The sequence below is a fragment of the Ambystoma mexicanum genome, chromosome 3p, assembly GCF_040938575.1.
Source record: "Ambystoma mexicanum isolate Mex_15411 chromosome 3p, UKY_AmexF1_1, whole genome shotgun sequence".
Taxonomy (NCBI): Eukaryota; Metazoa; Chordata; class Amphibia; order Caudata; family Ambystomatidae; genus Ambystoma; species Ambystoma mexicanum.
In genome coordinates, this window is record NC_090925.1 from 1114420964 (window position 1) to 1114446380 (window position 25417).

The 25417-nt window shown below is 43.1% G+C and overlaps 1 protein-coding gene across 5 annotated transcripts in view; it reads right to left on the bottom strand.

Moving 5' to 3' along the window:
* Positions 1-10501: 10501 nt before the first annotated feature.
* Positions 10502-25417, bottom strand: part of LOC138581277 (E3 ubiquitin-protein ligase RNF14-like) — a 385887-nt gene continuing 370971 nt past the window's right edge. For 2 of the 5 annotated variants that reach the window (XM_069652479.1, XM_069652480.1), the window contains exon 9: positions 10502-15909. In XM_069652479.1, the coding sequence (XP_069508580.1) occupies positions 15900-15909 (10 nt within the window). In that variant the 3' untranslated portion in view covers positions 10502-15899. Of the gene's footprint in view, positions 15910-22935; positions 25171-25417 lie in introns of those variants that run through there. The other 3 variants (XR_011304491.1, XR_011304492.1, XR_011304490.1) reach the window with 2 other exon arrangements.

The following is a 25417-nucleotide window of genomic DNA, read 5'->3' on the forward strand; positions in this document are numbered from 1 at the left end:
CATTCCGCTCAAAGGCTTGCCAACAGCAGCAACTCTGGCCCGAGAATTTCTCGAAAACATCGTCCGACTGCACGGTTTTCCTTCAGTTCTAATTTCGGATCGAGGTAGTCAATTTATTTCTCATTTTTGGCGAAGTTGCTGTCGGTCGGCTCAAATTGATGTGAGACTATCGACCAGTCACCACCCTCAGACCGACGGACAAACCGAGAGGACCAATCAAACTCTGGAACAGTATTTACGCTGCATGCTGCAACAAACTGAAAAAACTTGGAAAGACATCCTTTGGATAGCCGAATATGCCTACAATAACTCTGTCCATTCGGGAACTGGGAAAACCCCGTTTTTTCTTTTGTACGGCAGTCACCCTCGAACCTCGGAGTTCGATCCCCTCCAAGATCTTGAAACACCAGCAGTAGACTACCTGCATTCTACAATCACCCAAGCCTTTAAGGAAGCTGTTTCTCACCTTCAAAGGGCTAAAGAACAATACAAGAAAGGAGCAGATCAACATCGGAAGGAAGCCCCTCAATATCAAGTAGGGGATCAAGTCTGGTTATCCACCAAATATCTACCTCTAAAAGGGCCACGCACATTCAACCCAAGATACCTTGGTCCCTATTCCATCACTACCATAGTAAACCCAGTAGCGGTCAAGTTGGACTTGCCCCCGCACATGAAGATACATCCGGTCTTCCACGTCTCTCTATTAAAACCTGTGCAACCTCAAACCCGACTAACCAAATCTCCAAAACCTATCCTAGTTGATGGAGAACTCGAGTTTGAAGTCAAAAGCATTCTGGACTCCAAGATCTCCAAATCTAAACTATTCTACCTAATTGACTGGAAAGGCTACGGCCCCCAAGAGAGATCCTGGGAACCTGCTGAATATGTCCACGCTCCTCGCCTAATCAAAAGATTTCACCGAACATTTCCTGACAAGCCAAAACCCCCGGGGAAGCCCGGTTTGGGAGGGGCCTTGAGGGGGGGTACTGTCATGATCTCTGCTTCCAAAAGGTCAGGGTTTTCCCAACACCCTTGGAAGCAGATCCATAACCCAGGTTCCGAGTGCCAACCAGTCCCAATTGGGACCTTTTGGACCCAGTCCTGGCGCCAGTGGCACCAGGCTCATAAATATGCCCAGTCCCAGCGCTGGAAGCGCCGGGCTCATAATGCTTGGGTGGACTTACCTGCAGCAGACCATGCTGCTTACTTGCCTGCCAGTTGAGTCTCTGATCCTCTTCTGTTTGGAACTACTTTTCCTGTTGGGTGGGGCAGGAGCCACTCCCTAGATTCAGAACACTGGAACTCTTCTGGAAAGCAGGAACTCTTTTCTTACCTAGGCGTGGCTGTGGAAGGAGACACCTAAGCACTACAGGAGGCTATTTAAACCACACCCGATGGATGAATCTTGCTTTGCGTTATTCTGCATCCTCAGCAGCAGAACGCTCATCGTGTCTTCTGCATCTGATCCTGGGCCTAAGGAAAAAGGCTTACCATTCTGAATCCAGTCTTCAGCAACACCTATAAAGACAAGAAAGAACAGGTTAGCATTACAGTCTTCAGTGACAGCTCTTCACTTACCTGGTCCATCGGCTGTCACCAACGCCTCGCGCTGCATTCCGGCATCTGAAAGACAAAGGCTTACCTACTCTTCGTATGCTCCGGAGGTCTTCACACTGCATTCCGGCATCTGAAAGACAAAAGCTTACCAACTCTTCGCACGCTCCGGAGGCCTTCGGCGCTGCATCCCGCATCTGAAAGACAAAACAAGGTGCGTTTAAAGACATTGGGGAACTTTAATACTCACGTGCCATTACTTCTTTCCACATCTAACCCAGTGGGTATTCCGGCACCCTGCAGCCGCCCCGAACTTGTACCTGCAAAATAAAAAGACAGAGCGCATCGTGAAGCAGGCAACAAGCGCTTACTTACGTGCTTCCAGGCGCTTCTATTCATCACACGGGCTCCATCTTCAACTCACTTCAGCCCGCCATCCGCCATCGCCGGAACCCTGCAAAACAAGAGACATCATTACTAAAGACTTTAAAGACATTAGAATTACTCGAAACTTACCGTTCGTGCAGTAAACGACGGACAGCAGTCCTCTGAAGTCAAGAGGCCTGCTCCCCTTATCCAGTGAAGAAACTGGTTACAGCACCCTGCCTCGAGGCAGATGGAGAGCACGGCGTTCACTTACCTAAGGTGAGAGCGTTAACCTTTGGGGTTCTACAGGAGAAGAGAATACAGGAGAAGAGAAAGGGAAGAAGAGAGAGACATTCAATAACCCAGTTCATTAATCCCACATTTTCTATCTGCAGACATCTTACCCTTCGAGCCAGACATACAGTGCACAGAGGTCCAGCCCAAAGAGCCAGCCGTGTGTTACACATCACCTTTGAAGATACGGTATACGCCCAGTCAAGACCGGCGCCTCTACGGGAATCAGGTGAGCATTACACAGAGTTATTGTAGGCATATTCGGCTATCCAAAGGATATCTTTCCAAGTTTTTTCAGTTTGTTGTAGCATGCAGCGCAAATACTGTTCCAGAGTTTGATTGGTCTTCTCGGTTTGTCTGTCGGTTTGAGGGTGGTGGCTGGTCGAAAGTCTCACATCAATTTGAGCCGACCGACAGCAACTTCGCCAAAAATGAGAAATAAATTGACTACCTCGATCCGAAATTAGAACTGAAGGAAAACCGTGCAATCGGACGATGTTTTCGAGAAATTCTCGGGCCAGAGTTGCTGCTGTTGGTAAGCCTTTGAGTGGAATGAAATGCGCAATCTTGGAGAATAGGTCCACGATTACTAGGATCGTATTGTATCCGGAGCATGGAGGTAGATCGGTCATGAAGTCCATAGAAAGCGTATGCCAAGGGCGAGGCGGGATGTCAATAGGGCGTAAGAGGCCGGCTGGTTTTTCCTTTTGACTCTTGTTTTGGGCGCATACTCCACAGGACATTATAAAGTCTCTGATATCTTTTTTCCAAGACGGCCACCAGAAGTAGCGCTTGATCTTTTCCGAGGTCTTGGTCATACCGGGATGTCCTTCCATTAAAGAATCGTGATAACAAGAGATTACCTTTTTCTGTAAATCTGTGCTGGGCAGGTATAACCGTTCTTGGAAATATAATAGGTTGTCCTTCACCGTAAAGTCCTTTCTCTGCAGATGCCAATTCTGTATGTCTGCTGGAGTTACCAGTAGCCTGGCTTTATCCTTAACTTCCTCTATGGATTGTGTGGCGATTACACCTAGAATTCTTTGTTCGGGAATGATAGGTACAGGTTTAGGATTGATCAAATGTTCTTCCACTCCCATCTGAGAAAGGGCATCAGCTTTACCGTTTTTTGTACCAGGTCGATAGGTAATTATGAAGTCAAACTCGGCAAAGAATAGTGCCCAACGGAGTTGCCTAGAGGATTGAGCTTTTGCGGTTTTCAAATATTGCAGGTTTCGGTGATCTGTAATCACAGTAACGGTGTGTCGGGCCCCCAGAAGATAATGCCGCCAAGCCTTAAAGGCGGACTTGATAGCTAGAAGTTCCTTATCAGTAATAGTGTAATTGATTTCAGGAGGGGAGAATTTGCGGGACCAAAATGCCACGGGATGCAACTGATTGGTTAATGGGTCCTTTTGTGATAGAACTGCCCCCATGGCAAGGCTCGAAGCATCAGTTTCAACGATGTAGGGGAGTTCTGGGCGAGGATGTTTTAAGATCGGTGCAGAGATAAATCTAGTCTTCAAATTCTGGAAAGCTTGTTCCCCCTCAGTAGACCATTCAAAACGTTTGTTCTTCTTTAACAAGGCGGTGATGGGCTGGACTATTCGAGAGAATTCGGGGATAAATCTGCGGTAAAAGTTAGCGAAGCCTAACATGCTTTGAACACCTTTTACGGAGGATGGCGATGGCCATTTGAGAATTGCATCGACCTTCTTTGAATCCATACGCACTCCGCTAGGTGATAATATGAATCCCAAGAATTCAACTTCAGTCACGTTGAAAACACATTTTTCCAACTTAGCGAAAAGTTTGTGTTGACGCAATCTCTCGAGGACCATTTTCACGTGTTTCCGATGTTCAGTTTCCGATGAAGAATAAACGAGGATGTCGTCAATGTAAACAACAACACGCACATCTATGAGCTCTCTGAGGACATCGTTCATAAAATATTGAAAGGCGGCCGGGGCATTGCAAAGTCCGAAGGGCATGACCTGATATTCAAATAGCCCATACTTGGTGCGGAAGGCCGTCTTCCATTCATCGCCCTCTTTTACTCGTACCAAGTGGTAGGCTCCTCTAAGATCCAGCTTTGTATATATGCATGCTTTTCTGACTTGGTCCAGGAGTTCAGGGATCAAAGGTAACGGATATCTATTCTTAACGGTGATCTGGTTCAGGGCGCGATAATCTATACAAGTTCTAAGGTCCCCTTCTTTTTTTGGAACGAAGAACAAAGCTGAGGAAGCAGGGGACTTGGAAGGACGAATAAACCCATTCGCTAGGTATTGATCCAGGTATTGTCGGAGGTGAAGGTTCTCAGGCTCGGTGAGGGCATAAATTCTACTACAAGGAGGAGTAGATCCAGGTATCAGGTCTATCTGGCAGTCATAAGACCTATGAGGAGGTAGAGAGTTAGCCTGATCCTTCCGGAAAACATCTTGTAATTCTAGGTATTCAGGAGGTAACTGGGGAGCCTCCGAGGAAATTGCTGCCAGTGCAACACCAGGTCGAGGGTGACAAGTAGAGACACATTCTGGAAACTGAACCGTTCTTGCTCGCCAATCGATCTGAGGATTGTGCTTCTCTAACCAAGGAATTCCTAGAATAATCTGGAACTGAGGGGCCTTGATCACATCGAACACGATCTTCTCATGGTGTCCATCTTGACTTACTAGCGTCACTTCTTGGGTGGTATGCGTTACTGGTCTGGAGGCTATCTCCGTACCATCCACCGTAGTAATGACGTCCTTTACAGCCTTTGGACAAAGAGTCAGATTCATCCTCAAAACCATTTCATGATCCACATAATTGCCGATGGCACCGCTGTCGACGTAAGCTTCAATCGCATGTAATCGATCCGGATGTTCAGGGCTAATGAGGACCATAGGTATCACGAAATGCGAGGTCACTGAACTGGTTTTAACGCTCGGCAAGAGGACCTCTATTCTTGTCGGGCGAGGTTGTTTCCCTGCTCAGAGTTTGTGACCCTGGTTACTGCAGCTCCTACTGCCTTCTTGGCTGGTTTCACCGGACAGTCTCGAAGAAAGTGCCCCGAGTTTCCGCAATAGAGGCATAATTGCAGCTGTTTTCTCCTTTCCCGCTCCTTTTGAGTTAGTGGTCCTTTCAGGCCCCCTATTTGCATGGGTTCCCCGGAGTCTACTCCTTTGGTAGGAGTTGGTGGTTTGGAAAATACTCGAGCATCAAACTTGGAACGATCGGCCTTCCTGTTCTGCAGTCTGTGGTCAATTTGAACGACTAAGTCAATATAGTCCGAACAGTCTTGCGGGGGATTCACTACTTGGGCTAACACATCTTTGAGCTCTCCACGTAGACCTCTATAAAACAGCGTAATCCTTTTGTCCTCAGGCCATCGAGTTTCCACTATCAGTCTGTTGAAAGACACAATATAAGCCAAAAGGTCTTGATTACCCTGTCGCAATGAAAGGAGCTCATTGTCCAAGGCCTGCCCCTGTGAATGTCTTGCAAACAGTTTTTCCATACTGAGCTGAAAAGCTTGAAAATCATGGAGAACCGGATCATCTTGATTAACTAGAGGGATCGACCAGTCTGCCGCATTGCCACTAAGGTACGAAAGCTACCTTAGCTTGATCAGTTGGAAAGGCTGCTGGCCGGCATAAGAAGTGCAACCGGCACTGATTAATAAATACTGCAAACCTCTTTGGGTCACCAGAAAATCGTTCGGGCGGAGCCAGAGGTACATTCCCAGGTAGGTTGATCTGCACTGGGTTCGTAGAGGATGTTGAAGGAAGATTTGCCCCTGATGCGGGTAACGGAGTTTGTCCGGCTTGTGACTGTAGCAATTGTCTAGCGAGATTGTCTGTTCGCTCCTTGGAAATAATCAGTTCCCTTCTTAGAGCATTCGTCTCCTGACGGGCTGCATGCACTTCTGCTCTTAGTTCCCCAAGTAACTGGGCTAGCTGGTCGGTATCCGAGGTTTCCATAGCGCCTGGGTGGGAGTTTTGCGGTAGGCTTTGTGTTCTGTAACGCTCACCTGATTCCCGCAGAGGCGCCAGTCTTGACTGGGTGAATGCTGTATCTTCAAAGGTGATGTGTAACACACGGTTGGCTCTTTGGGCTGGACCTCTGTGCACTGTATGTCTGACTCGAAGAGTAAGATGTCTTAGGTAAGTGAACGCCGAGCTTTCCATCTGCCTCGGGGCAGGGTGCCGTAACCAGTTTCTTCACTGGATAAGGGTGCAGGCCTCTTGACCTCAGAGGACTGCTGTCCGTCGTTAACTGCACGAACGGTAAGTTCTGGCACTTCAAATGTCTTAAATGTCTTTTGTAATGATATCTCTTGTTTTGCAGGGTTCCGGCGATGGCGGATGGCGGGCTGATGAGAGTTGAGGATCGAACCCGCGTGAGGAATAGAAGCGCCTGGAAGCACGTAAGTAAGCGCTTGTAGCCTGCTTCACGATGCGCACTAACTGTCCCTTTTATCTTGCAGGTACAAGTTCGGAGCTTTAGAGAAGCTGAAGGGTGCTGGAATACCCACTGGATTCGGCGTGGGAAGGAGTAATGGCACGTGAGTAATAAAGTTGCCCAATGTCTTTAAACGCACCTTCTTTTGTCTTTCAGATGCGGGATGCAGCGCCGAAGGCCTCCGGAGCGTGCAAAGAGCTGGTAAGCTATTGTCTTTCAGATGCCGGAATGCAGTGCGAAGACCTCCGGAGCATGCGAAGAGTAGGTAAGCCTTTGTCTTTCAGATGCCGGAATGCAGCGCGAGGCGTTGGTGACAGCCGATGGACTAGGTAAGAGATGCGCTGCCACTGAAGACCGTAGTGCTAACCTGTTCTTTCTTTGTCTTTACAGGTGCTGCTGAAGACTGGATTCCAGGATGGTAAGCCTTTGTTCCCTTAGGCCCAGGATCAGAAGCAGAAGACACGATGAGCGTTCTGCTGCAGAGAATGCAGAATAACACAAAGCAAGATTCATCCATCGGGTGTGGTTTAAATAGCCTCCTGTAGTGCTTAGGTGTCTCCTTCCACAGCCACGCCTAGGTAAGAAAAGAGTTCCTGCTTTCCAGAAGAGTTCCAGTATTCTGAACCTAGGGAGTGGCTCCTGCCCCACCCAACAGGAAAAGTAGTCCCAAACAGAAGAGGATCAGAGGTTCAACTGGCAGGTAAGTAAGCAGCATGGTCTGCTGCAGGTAAGTCCACCCAAGCATTATGAGCCCGGCGCTTCCAGCGCTGGGACTGGGCATCTTTATGAGCCTGGTGCCACTGGCGCCAGGACAGGGTCCAAAAGGTCCCAATTGGGACTGGCTGGCACTCGGAACCGGGGTTATGGGTCTGCTTCCAAGGGAGTCGGGCAAGTCCTGATCTTTTGGAAGCAGAGATCATGACAGTCATCTATGCACACCTTTATAAAACATTATGCATTGGACTCGACTTCTTCTCAAGAAGGTCTGTTTGCAAAATCTGTACTACATTCTGTACATGATTAGAAAGGGATACTGTACTCCCACCTCTGAGACAAAACTGCTCTGGGAGTCTATCTAAGATGAGGAATACGTGGGAGGACACGATCCATTTGAAGAACAAGTTACTTACCAACTGTAACGTTCTTTCGATTGGATGTCCCTCCCACGTATTCCTCACTGACCCTCCCATCCTAACCCCACAGTACAGTTTACGTGTATTACACTCTAAACTCTTCTAGGGCTTGGGTCAAAAGAGGCATACCTAAAACGAAGTAAGGTCCATGGACTATATTATACGGAAAAACAGAACTGAAGCCAGCGGGCGCGCTCGAGGCTTTTATACGAGGGATGACGTCGATACTCGACGGATGCCGCTGAGGGACATCGACGCCACAGCCTCGAGTGGAGCGCCCTCTGCTGGACAAGAGAAACATTTTTCAGAGGCGAAACCTAAAGGTAAGGATATATCTAAGATGAGGAATACGTGGGAGGAACATCCAATCGAAAGAACGTTACAGTTGGTAAGTAAATTGTTCTTCTAGGGCATACTTGGACAATTTCTTCTGAAATAACTTGGCTTCCTCAAGTTTTCTAGCATTTCCTTCTTCTTATTTTTCTCTTGCAACAGCCAACAGTGATGTGCCATAGTAAATTGTATCTCTGCACATGGCTTCGCTTCCATTCCTACTAATTTCTTGAGCTGTCTCTGCACTTGTTCTGGCCATCCCTGACACAAAATGTGGTAGAATACTGGCACTGATTTCCCCCATGGCTGCCTCGTTTCCGCAGTCCAGCGTTCCGTATACTTTGAATGTAAGCAAGCGGATCTTTGTCATCTTTTATTTTACGTGCCATAATTGCACCATATCTGACGTGTCAGGATACTGTACCCTGAGTGCTCACCAGACATCTGCTCTACAATTATTAAATGGCGCTCCGTCATGAGCTGTCCCCAAAAATGTCTGCTAGGAAACCCTTAATGTCCCATATGGCCACAGTATTCCCTTCTAGCTCATAAATCCCCTTTCCTGCACCCACCGTTAAACTAGGAAGTTTGCATCTTAAATTATCCTAATGCATCTGTGGACAGGGGATATTCTGCTGTCTGGCCCCTCCTTTCTCAAATAAAGGGAATTGCGTGAACCCAAATCCGCAATCGGCTCCCATTTTCTGCCTATCCATAGTGGGGACATTAGTTCCTGATTGCCTTCTACCTGGCAATGACCTCAGCCTGTTCACATATGGTGGCGACTCTCCCGTCTCACTATGCGATCCTCCTTTACGTAGCTCTGGGTACGCGATGGGATCTGGCGTCCTGTCCTTTAGCTGCTCTATATCAGACCATCTCACTTCCTTGTCTGTCTGCAGACATCCTCCGGGACCGCATGCACTTTCTCCCTCCTCCCCACGGAAGGTTTCTCTCTCTTCGTCTGACATATGGAGTCCTCAACTAGTATGACTCTCGTCTCTTTCATCCCTATTTAAAGTCAGCCTGTCTAAGGACAAGGCTCTATTTTCGAGACTAAACAGACTTCCTTCTTCGCCTTGTGATTGGGCGACGATAGATCAATCTCCTTTTCCCCTGATTCCTGATTCACCTCTTGCCCTCATATCCTGACAGGCTTAATCGATCCTATCTCCGATGCTTCCTATCTCAAAATTCTCATCTAATGTAATTTTATATGGCCCTGACATTGCTCCCTGCGAAGAGGAACTTCTCTACATGGCTCCATGATATCACTGGACTTGGTTCCATTAACTCTTTCTCAATGCAGTCAATATTGCGTTCCCTTTGTCTCCTTTTTCGCTCAATTTCTTCGTCTAATTCCCTTCGCTTTCTCACTTCCCATCTCACCTTTTCCTCTTCTTGTCTTTTCTCTTCCCTTATCTCATCTGCTCTACGCACCTCTTCTTCCCTTCGTCTTTGCATTCTGTTATCTCGTAATCTCTGTGCTTCCCCCTCTTGTCTCTCTTTTTATTGCCTGCCTCGTTGTTGATTGCTCTTTGTCTGTTATCATACTTTCTTTGCTCTTCTGCCCTTTCTTCTTTCTTTTGCTGCTCCTCCTGATACTTCTGTTCTCGCCTCTGCCTGCTCTTTCTCTTGTGCTCATCTTCTTTCAATCGTTTCTCTTGTTCCCTGTCTTTTCTATCCTGTTCGCCTTGATCTTCTTTTTGCCTCATTTCCTCGATACTTTTCCCATCGAGCTTGAGCAATATCTGTCCACCCATCCATTCCCTCTGTAAGAGCGTTAACTCGTCAGCTTTATCCTTTTCTCCTTTCCATCTCTTAATCTCTTGTTCTATACCTAGGGTCACATTTGGTCATTCACTTTTCTCCTCGTTGTCTTGCAAGGCCTTAAAGATCACCTCCTTTCCTTTAGTCTTTACTGGACTATCGTCACTACTATCAGCAGGTGATTCATGTATCGGATTACTATATCCTGTCGCCGCCTTCAGTTCCCTTAACGGATACAATTCTACATCTTCTGTACTATCGCCATTTACTTCAGGCACGGTAAGGGGAGCAGAAGGCTCAACACCTTCCTCCCTGCACTGATTAAGCATCCAGTCCTCAGGAGGCGGATCTTCCCGTTCCTCCTGGTACATCTTCTGAAGCTCTAAACTAGCTAATCTCTTTTCCAATTTCTTCCCTTTGTACGCAGCGTGCAAGTATGTGGTCATTTGTTGCTCACCATTCGTTTTTCGGCTCAACATCCTCGGTATCGACCCCTCCTCCAATCGGACACCGTCCCATTCGGGCCATTTAAGACGAGGTAACTGAGATGGATGGGGATGCAGATCTTACTCTAACATCAATAATCAGACTGACTCAAGAAGTTGGCAAAATACAACTGTTTTAATTGCAATTGTCTAAAACAGGGAGTACAACGGACATCAACGGACGATGCACAAGTATTCTCTCTCAAGAGTTCTCAAAACATTTAATAAAAAATACAATTATTTATAGCAAAAACTTGTCATCACTGACGTCATACTACGTGGCAAAATAAGAACACCTACTAGGGGATGTGATAGGCTTAAAGGGAACATCTACATATATTTTCTATGGGGAGAAAAACACATGAACCACCAACTACCTCCTGTTCCTGTTGTAGTCAACACTACTAAATAGTCACAGTGTGACAACAGGAACAGTGGTGGTTCATGTGTTTTTCTCCACATATGTATCTTTTACACCACCTTCCCCTCATATTAAAAAATGAATAGGTACGACCTATGTTCTATTCTTTCTATGGGGGACTGGACTGTGATTGGGTCTCTAAGGTCAGGTGGACAGCTATGCCCACCCCTAGTGCAAGTCATCTTCCCTGTCATTAATATACACAACTTTTCATTGGCTTTCAAACTATAGGGCCCTTTGCTACGTGGCCCTCTATAATTGGTTGGCACACTTGTACCCTTCTGGAATATTCCACTTGCTAGAAGCATGCAAGCTGGTACCCCAGGTGCTGGAGGGTTGGCTTGGTCATGCCTTACCACCCAATTAGCCCAAAATCCATCATCACTCCTACTGTCTGCCATTCAATTAATCCTATGAACTCGGCCTTGCAAAGGATCACTGTGCCTCAGAATAAAAGGGAGTGTGAGCATGGCTTTATCTTCTGGTCTTGGTGTAGCTCGCCCCAAATCTATTTCCAACTTGACCATGTGACAGGAGAACGTGTTTTGAGCTCCTTTGTTGTATTTAATACTATAAATAAATAAAACCTGGCACTTCTAATATTTTTCCATTGCACCTCAACAGGAGCTCAGCTCACTTCTCACGTTCATTGTATCTTCTCGAATAGTTAACCAGGTTCTTGGTGGTCCCAACACATGACACTGGGCCAGACAAGCCTACTCAAATCTTCCTTCTCCGTCATCTGTTTTATTCTACTGAGCCACACTTTCAGCCCTTCTATTCACAGTGTCCAAGTTTGCTAAAATGTGTCGTGGAACATCCAGATTCTATACACACTTATATATTTATTGGTGACACCGCCTGCAGTCTATTCACTACGTATAGCCAGCCTTATGATTATTTAGTCTACTTGCGTTACTACTTTGCATTTTCTTCAGTGCTTCTCCGCACGTGCAATATTCATTTTGCACATGAAATGTTACACAATTCTTTACACTTCGCCATCAGATTCTATACGGTCTATTCACCTTCTTCGTTGACGTCTCTTCTGGGTGCGACATTTCTGCTTCATGTGACATCACCAGTCTTCTCTTTCATTCATCTTCACACTTCTTTCGGAACTTCCTTCAGAAGACTGTCATTTCTTTGCGGATACATTATGTAGGGTTTTTTCGATGCATACCTTGTTTACTGTTTGGTACTATCACTGGCATTCGTATGTTGCAATATCCGGTTTCCAACATATAGGCAAAATGGGCGCGGGACTTTCGGTAGAGGCACTTGGCTCCTCCTCTACAATAAAGACATCCAAGAGACAGATCCTGTCAGCGTTGATTTCATTGGATGCTGGAAAAGCATTCGACTGCATCGAATAGCAGTATTTCTTTCATGCAATGGAGCACACCGGGGTTGGTGCCACATTTTTATGGATGGTGGGGGCTAATTATAGGAACCCCCCAATGTGACTTTCAGTGAGCACCCAGCTGTTCAGTGCATCCAGATTCAGCGAGGGGTTTAGACACGGGTGCCCGCTGTCCCGACTGCTATACGCCCTTTATCTGGAGCCGTTGCTCATAGGACTAAGGCTTAACCTGGAACTGAGAGGTGTACCTTTTGGGGGGGAAGATCACAAAGCATTTGCTGACAAAATGTTAATGACCATAGCAGCTCCAGAGATGCTGATACCAGCCCTGTGAATTTGAAGGCAGGAAAGGCCCCAGAATACCAGCCTACATCAGGTGCTGACAGCGGTGCGCGACACCAGGGATTGGCTGTTGGTACAGGGTGCCCTATCTTCATGCCTATCTCCGTTCACGCTGCTATTTGGGAACACCCAGTTTTCCCCAGGGATGGTGCAAGGACACTTCCGGCAATGAGGTGTAGGAAGCTGGGGGACATGGTACAGGGGACGGGGATACTTACATATGACGTGTTCAAGCAATCCTTGGGACTTACGGAAGGAGACAGAATGGGGTACTGCCATCTGAAACACTGGCTATTCGATGCCATGGTCAAACGGGCAGCAACCAGGGAGCTGACTACATTAGAAAACGTTATAGCTACACATCCAGGATCTAAAAATATGATTTTAATGTTGTATAAGATCCTATTAGAACCCAGGGCCTTCCCACAGTGGGCCTACATGAAAGAGTGGGAGAACACCCTGGGTATGAGCATCCCTACGGAACAGTGGGAGAACCTTTGGGGGAATATCCCTAGACTGACATGGTCCATTCAGCTTAGAGACACATGGTATAAAGTGATGTTACTGTTTGTCACTTATTGTCATGGTTAGGCACTCAGGATATTCTGCCTTTACATTCAGACCTGTTCCGGCTCTAAACAAACCACTCTTGAAGTCACGTTATAGACGGGTTGCCAAATATGTGCTACCTGCACTTAAACATGGTCAGCAGCCTCGGAAAGTTCAGCGGGTTTGTTTTCCTGGTAACTGGAGGTTGCCATGGAAGCTTGGAACACCATTGCTAAGAGAAAGGAGCCGGCGTCCAGAACGTCAATGGCAGGCTCACATGACTAACCCTTCTTAGTCCCGCCTCTACTGACATTTTGTTGCTTCTGATTAACGCTGGTTCCCTCATATCTGAAGTTATGTGCTTTCCTTGTTTTTGCTTCTCGACCTTGCCTTTTAGATAGCACTAGTTCTGTTTTTCTTGGCTTCTGTTAATTTCGTCCGAATACCATGGTCTTCAATTCAGTGGCTACGCTTTGCTTTATGTTTTTGTAAACATTCTGTTTTTTCCTAATCCTACGACCCAGACTGCATTACAGACCTCGCCTCTGCTTATCCCTGGCTTTGTTTTTGCTCCTCGGATTCCAAGACTCGGACTGCCTTCTAGACCTAGCATTTGCTTGATCCTTGGCTTTGTTCTCTGCCCGTCAAGACCATGACCGGATTGCTCTTTTGACCTTGCTTCTGCCTTACCCACAGATTTGTTACCTTTTTTCAGCTCCCCGACTCGGTACATTGTCTTGGATTTCTTCGCCTAGTGACTTTTGTCCTGCAACATCCCATCCATTGTGCTGCTGCTACACACACAGACTAGTGACTTCCTTTTGTGTGTGCTTCAGGCGTCCTCATTTTGTCAGGATAGGTTTTGGACTCATTAGGCATCCGCGTGCCTACGGGAATAACCTGTTTTGGAACTTCTTTGCTTACCACAAACGTTGTCTCGTTTTTGGACATTTCAAGACTCAAGGAACCCTGTTGGTAAGACTAATTTTCTTTTGAACCTTCTTACCTGTCTTTTTACACTATTCCCTTACTGATTTTTTGCTACTCTTGAGGGTAGTAAGAGGTGCAACCACGGTGGAGAAGTCCTTGATGAACCTTCTATAAAAGTTTGCAAAGCCCAGAAATGATTGGAGGGATTTCAAAGATGTAGGCATGGGCCATTCCAGAACTGCCTTAACCTTGGACTTACTCATTTGAACTCCTCTGTTCATGATCTCATAACCAAGGAATTCCACTTTGCTGGTATGAAAAACACATTTTTCCAGTTTGGCAAAGAGATTGTTATCTCGTAACCTTTGTAGCACCTTGGTAACATGAATCACATACAACTCATAGGAAGGGGAATAAACCACAATGTCATCTAAATAGACTACTAGGAACTGGTCCATCATTTCATAAAAAACGTTGTTTATGAAGTATTGAAAAGTTGCAGGTGCATTACATAACCCGAATGGCATTACCAGGTATTCAAATAAACCATACTTGGTTTTGAAAGCGGTTTTCCATTCGTCACTGCTACGTATTCGAACCAGATTATATGCTCCCCTAAGGTCCAATTTGGTAAATATGATTTAAGAGCCCAGTTGGTCCAATAAGACTGAAATAAGGGGTATAAGATATTGGTTCCGAATAGTGACGGCATTGAGAGCCCTATAATCAATACAGGGACGAAGATCCCCCTCCTTTTTAGGAACAAAGAATAATGGAGAGGCTGCAGGAGAACGTGATGGGCGAATGAAGCCAGATTCTACAGCCCCGGTGAACTTTTCCGAGGCTGCTGACCGTGTTAAAGTGTATGTAGCACATATTTGGCAACCCGTCTATAACGTGACTGAATGTACAGGCAGAATGTCCTGAGTGCCTAACCATGACACTTCTGTAAAATGCCAATAAACACATGTTTAAAAAAAAGGTAAAACACAATATTTTTGTGCAGAAGAATGTGACATGAATGCATTAGAGAGAATGAAACTTGCATATAAATGCTGTTTTTAGATCCTCTTTTGCTTGATCTAAATGATACAGGTATTTGCATTTGTATTTTTATTAATTTATAGAGAGGCTTTCGCCAAAAGCGCTGAAAAATAAAAGAAATAAAAAAGAACAGTAGAATCAAATGATCCAAATGGATCCAAATGAATTTTTACAAAGGGATTTAATTGATTGTTTTCTTTTTCTTTTTGTTTGATGTTTCATTTAGGTACTTAAAGCAATTGAATACATCTTTCATTAAAATTTTATCAGGGACAAATTCTTTTTTTTTAAATGTACACGAATAACTTACACCTGGTAAAGGGAAAACCTACCAGTATGTATATAAATAGTGTAACTGATTAAAACAGCATAATACTTGTATTCCCCAAAATAATGTCATGGTATTTGAAGTACTGATGTAGCATTGCTTACTTTCAACACGTTTTGTATTTGTAATTCGTGTTTCAACAACATATGTGCATTGCATGAGGACAATTACTGTAATATTTCCAGAATATGTCTGGTTGGTCTTCAAAAGTAGTTTAAAAATGGTGAATTGTTTATAGTTTGCTCTATTTATGAAGAATTAATCAATTAACAAGTAAGGAATTGGTTTGGTGGATCAGTCATTTTTAATCTGCTCTTCAAGCGTACCTTTAATGACCCTGATAACTCAAGAGGAAAATCTTCCTGGTCTCCATAGAGGAAAGGATTGAATTCAATGTCTGAAAGTCAACATTCAGGTGGAGGGATTTATGAGCAGCAAAGTCTAAAAAATCATGTCTCCTTTTATGTTGTTCGCCTCTTCACCATCCTGTATTGTTTTTCTCTTTGCTTCTTAAGTCGATGTCGGTGCTTCCTCTTAATCAGCGGCCGCTGAAACAGATCAAGAATATTAAAGCACTGTAAATATTATCAAGAAAAGTCTTACTTCCCTAGTCTTAGGTCACCTGTTAAAAAGACCTCCAGAAATAATTAATAGACAGACGTAAATACATTCATTATATTGTTTATAGTTCATTGATTTTGCATTCCCATATGCAAAAGTAGAGTCTGGGAAAAAGGAATCTCCAAGTGTAGATATTAAAATAATCCTTTTTGGAATACCATTTGAAAATGAGATCATTGGTTTAGGGATATGGGGAGAGGTAGGCTCGGTTAGGTAAAGGTGAATACAGTTGAAATAACTATGCAAACTCAGTACAGCCCTGAGTTAGTTTATGTTTCTTAAGTTAAGATTAGGTAATTATAATTCTACAATTGTTTTGTTTTTGTTAGTATTTTTTTGGTTTAAGTTCCTCCGGGGACTTTTCTGGGGTTATGGCTGATCCCGGGAAAAATGTTATTGACTCTTTGCATATTGTGTCTTGGAATATAAACAGACTAAATAACCCAATCAAAAGTAAAAAGGGAATTCTAGCATTTAAAACATTTAAAAGCAGACATTATCTTACTACAAGAGACACACTTAACAGATTCAGAGAAAGCAAGGTTTGAGAGATGCTGGGCAAGGCAGATGTTTCACTCCACGTACTCTTCAAATTCTAGAAAATGTAACAACGTTGTTTAAAATGAACGTTCAAGGAATTATTCCAGGATCAAAAGCAGATAAAGAAGGACGCTGGCTAACAGTTTCAATCCAGATCCAAGAGTTGGATTTCACAATTTGTAATATGTATGCCCCTAATTTTAATACTAGGCCATTTATAAATGGATTGGGTGTCCTTCTATTAGACATAGGGGGAAAGAACTTGTTGACAGGGGGGGACTTTAACCTACTGGTTTTGGATATAAGTAGCCAGACTTTAAGGGATGGAAGGTAAAAATACAGAGATGCTTTGGGATTATTGATGCAGGATTTTGGATTGTCAGATGTTTAGATATTGGAACATCCAACAGGGAGAGAGTACACTTTTCACTCGGGGCTCACAATATCTATTCAAGAACAGACAATCTGTTGGCCTCGGGGGTGGTGACACAAAACTTCAGGAGCTGTGAGTTAGAAAGTATCGTCATTTCCGTCCATGCACCCATTGGATCGGAACTCTCACTAATTAGGCAAAACTAAGATTTGGAGAATGAACACCACAGTTTGCACAGATGAGGAACTGAGGATTATTTTGGTGAAGGAAGCAGTAGAATATATTAAAACGAATATGAATGGTGAAGTGGGAATTGATATGGTGTGGGAAAGTTTCAAGTGTGTTATACGAGGGGGTGGCGATGCGAGTGTCTGGAATTAGAAAGAGAAAAAAGACAATAAAATTAGAGCACTAAGTGCCTCAATTAAAGATTTGGAAAAGGAGCTGATGGGCATGGCAGATAATTAGAAAAAGATGAGGTTGATGAGGTTGAAATATGATTTGAACAAAATTATAAATGAAAAGGCAGAGTCTGCAATCCTCAGCACTAAATGTAGATATTATGAAGGAAGGGAGAAATGCATGTGACTGTAGGCTCATTGTTTGAGGGTAAAAGAAGTGAACAGAGCAATTGGGGCAATAAAAAGGGATGAAGGGGTAACTCTGGATACAAGAGAAATAAATGATGTATTTAAACACTTCTATACAAATTTATACAGTGAATCCCAGAGAGTTGACCTAGATCAGTTGGATCAATTCTTATCAAACTTGCAGGTTAAAAGAATCACAGAAGAAGAGAAAGCAATTCTAGATACTGAAATAACTTTAGAAGAAGTCAAGAAGGCGACTCAGAGCTAGAATTTATGAAAGTACCCAGGGCCTTATGGTCTATGGAGTTTATTAGAGCAATGCTGGATTGTGTCCTAAGTCTGCTCAGGAACATGTTTACACATAGTAAAAATCAGGGTATTTTACCTCTGATGCTTAGGCATGCTACAATATCTCTGATTCTAAAACTAGGTCGTCCGAGTTGGATCCATGTAATTTATAGACCTATTCGCTTGATTAACTCAGATAGCAAAATATTATCAAAAATCCTGGCAAACAGATTAGAAAAGATTCTCCTGAGAATAATACATCCTAACCAAGCAGGTTTTATCAAAGGGAGATTATCAGCTTTGAAAATGCGAAAACCTTTACTTACCATGGAAGAATCAAAAAAGATGCAAGTGAACTCAGTGGCTTTGTCACTAGACGCCGAAAAGGCCTTCGATCGGGTTAGGTGGGAGTGCATGCTGGGAACCATGGAGAAGATGAATTTCGGTACTCAGTACTTGAAATGAATTATAGTGCTCTATATAAAACCAACATCAGAGATTAACACGAATGGAAGAATATCAGGCAAATTTGAATTGCAACGTGGGACACAGCAAGGTTGCCCACTAGCCCCTTTGCTATTTGTGATTTCAATGGAACCATTGGCTGAGGCAATAAGAGCTGACAATAACATCATTGGAATACATTTTAACGGGGTTAGTCAAAAGATTTGGTTGTATGCTGATGACCTTCTAGTGGTTATTCAAGACCTCACAACATCAATCCCAGCCCTGATGAAGTTGATCAGGGAATTTGGTTCTGTCTTAAACTATAAGATACATTGGACCAAATCAGAAGCTTTGCCTTGTGCTCAGTCTTTCAGCGGAATTCTGGTAAAGAGCTATGGCTTCAAATGGTGCCCTGTTAAGTTGTAATATTTAGGAATTTGGATCACAAAGAATTTCAAGGAGATGATGAGCCTAAATATGGACTTGATAATACAAAGATAACATTGGAATTAGAGTAGTGGGATTCACTAAAACTGTCATTGGGAGGTAAGGTGAATGCTATAAAAATGATGTTAACACCAAAAATAACCTATATCGTGAATATGATCCCTCTGCCAGTAAAGAAAATGACTTTGAAGAAATTGCATAGTTTAATCCAATCATTTTTGTGGGATAAAAAGACAAGATTGAAGCTTTGGAAGCTGCAATTACAGAATGATAGGGGGGGATTTAACATCCCCAACTTTGAACATTACCATCATGCATTCACACAGCGACATATTATGCCATTCATTGTAGAAGAAGTGGATGAATGGGTGGTCGCAGAGACTAGTGTGGTAGACCATTAAGCACCTGGGCAGTCCTATCAACTACCAATGCAGACTATGAGAATCACTCTACTTTGACTGAGTTTCTGAGAACTACATGGAGGGTGTTTGAAGTGGCTTTGCAATTATGGCCAAGTCGAACAAATACTTCCTCTATATGGTTGAATCCTGAAATTAAAATAAAGATAAGACAACATTCTGGATAAATTGGTATCTAGCATGAATTAAAAAAATCAAAGACCCGTTTGAAGGGGAAAGGTGGAGATCATTTTGAGAATGAAAAGTAAAATACAGCTTATCAGATTGCACTTACGGCGAATACTGGAGTTTGAGACAAGCAGTGAATCTGCAAAACGTTGATACTTCTGAATTAATGAATATAATTAAGAAAATTGGAAGTGAAGAGAATATGGCATCTAAGATGTACAACCTGTTAAGCAGGAATTCAGAGGGAAATGATAAGCTCCTGTCAGCATGGTCGGCATGCCTAAATGAGGAAATGACGCAAAGAAGATTCGAATCTCTCTGTGGGAATGTCAAAAGGATGTCATTTCCCTGAGGCTCCCCCGATATACCAGTTCTTAACTGAAAAAATGTCACAAGAGGGATTTACGAGTACAATATCTAGACTGTATAAAGCAGCCCAAGAGTATACCCCATCTAGGAACACCATGAAACAGAAATGGGAACGGGATCTTGATATCACCATAGAGGAGTCCCAATGGGCCAAATATTGCCAATACATCAAATCTATCTCGATTAATTCCAATTTTAGACTAATTCAATTTAAAATGCTAAATCATTTACCCATTACCCCTAACAAGATGTCCAGGTTTGATCCCAAGCGGCAAGCAACCTGTCCCAAATGCAATACACACTCGGCAAATTCCATAAATATGTATTGGGAATGCCCCCCTGTCAGAGCCTTCTGGGAAGAAGTGGCCAAAGCCATAAGTGACATTATTGGGGTGAATATCCCGGCTACTCCACAGAAATACTTGTTGGGGGACATAGGTAAGACTTCAGTTAGGACCCGTAGATTTGTCGCTGTCGCTGGGGCAGTGGCAAAGAGAAATATATTACAAGCATGGAAATCCAAAGCAGCCCCCACCCAAAAAGCGTTGCTACGAGACTTAGTATATGTCCAAGAGATTGAGGAACACTATGTTAGAAGTGTTGCGGCTACATGCAGACCGAAAGATATATGGGCCCTGCTACGAGCTTACCTCAGTGACAATCAAGAAGTTGATATCGGAGGTATGTCATAAATGCCCAGATGCACTGTTGTATTCACTTTACTATGTATGTATATGGTACTGCTGTGCTGCTATGTAACCCTGTGGACCTCTCTTGGGATGTCGTGTGTTTGTGTTGCACCTGTTAGCAAAAATAAAAGGTTTTTTAAAAAAAAGGATGTCATTTAATATAGGAGAGAGAGCACGCCAAGTGAAGATCTTGAACAGAGTATTGTGGACACCAGCTACAATGCATAAGCAAGGCTTTAGTCTGATGGAAACGTGTTGGGGCTGTGGCCATGCTCAGGGTACATTAGAACATATGTTTTGGGATTGTTACAAGGTGACAGATTTTTTTAAAAGAAATAACCAATTTGATGAACAGAGTGGTGAAGGAGGATCTAGTTTTTGACTTTGAGATATTGATTCTGGGAGAAGATAAGATCCTAGAAGATTTGGAACACCATCACGCCACCTGGATTTTGAAAGTGGTCTTAGTGGCAAAGAGAGTAATATTACAAAACTGGAAGTCGACTGGATTTACGACATTGGCCTCATGGTTGGAAGAAAAGTTTTCATTATTCAACATTGAAAGACTGCTGTTAACGATGCGGAAAAAGGGAGCTGGTTTTCAGAAAACTTTGGGGGGCTTTTTAAATTTGGAGCTGGAGCTATTTTGTTTCAAGAGAAGAAGTTAGAAGATAAGGGAAGTAAATGTTCAATGTCCTGTATATTTACGAATATTAATATGAATGTATATATTTCCTGAAATTGATTATATCAGACTATTGGGCATTATAAGGGTGCAAAGGCATGTGAAATTGTTTATCTATTTTTTTAACCTTTTTTCCTCCTCTTTCTCTTGTCCTTTCTCTTCCTTTTCCTCCTAGAAATTAAGCTTGGCCCTTGTTGGCAATTGTTTGACTGGGGGGAAGTAATGGGTTTGATTATTATTGTATTTGTAAGAATTAAGCATATTAAGCTGAAGATATTGTTTATTTGTTTGTCGAAAAAATTGAATAAAATTAGTTCTAAAAATTAAAATAATAATAATAGACAGACGTATTGTCTGGGCCCTGCAATGCCATAATATTAGGCTGCAGTGATGCTGCCCACTATGAACAGCATATAACCTATTCTCATAGCTCTCGCATTCACGCCCTCAGCCTATTGCCCTGGTGTGGCACACTCTCCAGAAAATATATCTGCTGCTAGGTAGTGCACTAAGAATTCTCAATTGGAAGTGGACTGCAAACTACAAAGGCCTCCAAGGGTAGGGACTGTGAAACACACTGCATTTATGCCGTCCTGCCATACATCTGTTAAAGAGATGGGAGTCACAGTGGAGAAAAGCCCTCCCTGTCATGGTAACATGGGGGATTCTGCTACCATATTGACTACATCATTGTTGAAAAGACAGAGAAATAGGCTTTTATCTAATTTAAATATCACATTCACGCAATCTCAAGAAATATTTAAATCTTTGAATCCATTTTAAAAGCAGTGAAAATCCTTATCATAATGTCGCTTCATGGAAAACATATTTGACATGAAGTCCCATTGGAGCAAATTAAGCCCAGCAAAGCTAGTCGTTTTGCTTAACAAACACATGCTCTCCCCTCTGTCATCCTACATTGCTTGGTCTTCTCCAGCTTACCAGGGCCATAGAGGTCATTCATAAGCCAGGATCATAATGCTGAGCCCTCTTCACACTTCTGGGTTGTCTTCAAATACCAACATGCTCCTCCCAGTAAATGGCCCTTGCTGCGTCCCTGCCCTCTTCTCCCGAACCCCCAAGTTATGATGGCAATCTTTAAACCTCAGCAGTCATTTGGAGGCTGAGAGAAGACCCCTGCCAAGGAAACAAATGGGCCTATGTTGTCTTTTTACCAGCCCCAGGTCTTGGCCCAATCTTGGTCAAAATCCAAAATGTTTAAAACCTCTTAAGCTCACACACACTATGAAGGAAATAAGTTGACTGAGTTGGCAATATCTCGTCACTTTTACTTTGTGCCAACAGATGACATCTGTACAGGAAACAGTTTCTCAAGTAGAGATTACAGCCACTGTTGAGCTCTTTGAAAAATTGCGGGAGCCAGAGCACTTTTAGTTTTTGGATGTTTATCCACATAATATGGGGGGCTTTTCTTTGTGAATGTGATTTCCCTGGCTGTTGCAGCTAAAACGCAACCAGCTCCACCACAGGGGAGGGCACAGACAAGCTACCCAATGTTGAGCTTCAAAATAGATATGTAACTTGTTCTTCTTCAAGTATGGTTAGCTTGAAGAGGGCGGACTCCCTGCTCATTTAGCTTCAAAAATTGCCCACCCTCTATTTTCACAAATGTATGTTCAGCCAAGAGTAGACATTGGCCTTTTTCACACCTCTGCCACCGCTGTTGTACAAGAAGACAAATCATTAGTGGTGTGATTATTAAGTGGCTGCATTGGGGGGTTCAGAGGATTGACTCTTTAAATAAACACATGCACTGTTACTTTTTTTAAATTATTTTTTTTTAATTTGTTTTGGTCAAAAATAGACCTTTACAAAAAATTACAGCAGTTAGGACATAATAAAAATACTTGAAAGAGGATTACATTTCCTATAATCACAATAGTAATTTACTAATTTTGAAATATATAATTTGGTAAGAGTAAAGGAAAAATAACAAAGAAAAAGGAAATCAATTTCTTTTGACATATGAAACAACTGTGATTATGGGTAACATGATAAAGAAGTAAAAAAAGAGTTTTTCGACCAGAGGACTACTGTCTTTGATCTAAGGCCACCCAAAGCTTGGCCACTTCTTTATCGTGACTGTTTGGGTTTCTATGTACCGCCTACCCCCTGCAGTTGAGCCTTGTGGGTTACTCCAGTTCTTTGGAGAATCTGGCCGACTGTTGGTGTTATAGCGGTAAAATGCCCTGAGATCAACAAGTTCCAAATATTTTCTGAGAGCAGCCAGTTCTCCTTGGCTACAAATTTGGAGAGGTAGTTCCCTCGTTTGTCCCATGTACCACCACAGAACCAAAGTAAATGGCTCAGGTTTTGTTTAGCTGGCTCTCCACAGATGTTACATAGTTTGATTGCCTTGTGGCTTTGCCCTCCAATGTTTAGTATTTTTCCTGTGTGGATTAAGTTCAAGCTGGCCCTTAGGAATGTGTCTCTGGATTCCCAACTTGGATGTTTCATTAGTTAGTTTGGCAACTGGCCTAGTTTTTTATCCACCACTAAAAAGTCATTCGGGGTTTAATTTGCTGCATTTTCTCTCCGGTTTTGATCCAATCCCACGTTTCGATGTCTTTTTTTGCTCTCATGGGATTGGTCTTCAACATTTCGATGGATGAATCCGCTTCACTCAAGACCAATAAGATTTTATGTTCCAGATGTGTTAGGATCTTCGATTTCTGAGTTTATAAGTAATAATTGAGGTCCTCATACAGGGAATTTTCTTGCGGCTCAATTATCAGCCTATAAAGTGAAAGAAGCCTCCAGTCGGCCAGTGATTTCAACGATTTTAAGTACAATTCGAAACTGAGTGCTGACATAGGGAGGCTCAGGGGCAAGCCTAGAGATTTTTTCCAGATCTGCCCTTCCACTTTTTGCCAGTCCAGTTCCCATGTTTCTGGTCTTGCTTCCAGACCGTACAGAATTGTTGGAACTATTTTTGCAACGTAGAACTTCAGGAGGGGAATGATGGAAAATTTACAGAGTTCTCGCAGAATTTTATTCATCTGTGGGACTACTTTCTCTACTTTGACTCTTATTTCCTGTTTGATTTTCCCAGTCACTGGTAAGGCATAGATTATGTAGCCCAAGTATAATGTCTCCTCTACTCTTGGGATGGCTTCTCCCTCCAAAAACCACACTGCAAAATTGATGCGCCTATTCAGTAGCTTAAACACCAAGATTTTCGATTTTTTGGGATTGATTAGAAGGCCATTTGCTTTGGCATATTTACTCAGTCCATTCAACAGGTGTTGCAACCCAACAGGAGTCTTGTCAATCAAAACAATGCCATCAGCGTAGGCGAGCCAATGCACCTTGGTTGTATTTAGCTTTGGACTCGCCATTTTCCAGCACTGCATAAAGGGTCCCAAGTCTGCAAGCTATAGATTGAAAAAAAGGGTGCCCCCAAGCAGCCTTGTCTAACCCCTTTTTCCACCTTGATTGATTCTGTCAGGTGGCCTGCCTCGTCAAGTCGGACCATCAATGATGTATCTTTATACAATTCCGTTAGATTAGCTAGCAGACCAGTCGGTGCGCTCCAGTCCCTCATTTTATTGCAAAGCCGTTCCCTTATCACCAAGTCAAAGGCTCTAGAGAAGTCTATCCATGCTCCATATAATGGACCATCTCCCGCCTCTTTTGAATGTTCGTGAAAAAGGGTGGATCAGTAGAAGCACTCCCTAATATTGTATATTTAGAAATTAGTTTAATCAATGGTGTAAAATAATATCAATACTTTTTTTGAGGTGCGGGGGAGGAAACGTGAACCTGGCACAGGATCACTGCAACAGTATATGTAGAGGAAAAACGAGGATCCAAAAGTAGGAACCCTCCCGTCCCCCGCACTCTATCATAAATCCATCAAAAGATGGTTCAACAAACTTTCAAAAGCATTAGTAATAGTTAAACAATAGTTTTCAAATTGGATAGATAATAAAGATAAACATTCAATGATTTCATAAAGGCACCAAAAGGTGGTTTTAATTATAGTCACAATTAGTTAACCATAAAGCCTTAGTGTACAGAAAGCCAAAATGACTGTCTAAAAAATACCATGAAAACAATAAGCAATGATAGTCCATGTATACAATTTATGGCTGACGCGTTTCGGGATACATATCCCTTCTTCTTGAGCCTAGTTGATTTGGACTGCGGAACCTAAATAAACATAAAGAGCTGTTTCAATACACAACATGTTCATATATTAGAAATTAAACAAAGTAATTATTATTGATCTCACATAGACATTACATGTATTGGTCTATCCAATTGAGTGCAGTTCAAAGACATCTATAAAGGATGTTAATCCGAGTCATCCCAGTTAGAGGGGTCCCACCCGGGATCAGTGCGCCAGAGAGTGTACATTAATTACTACAGAAGTAATCAAGAAGAGTTGCTAACGGTT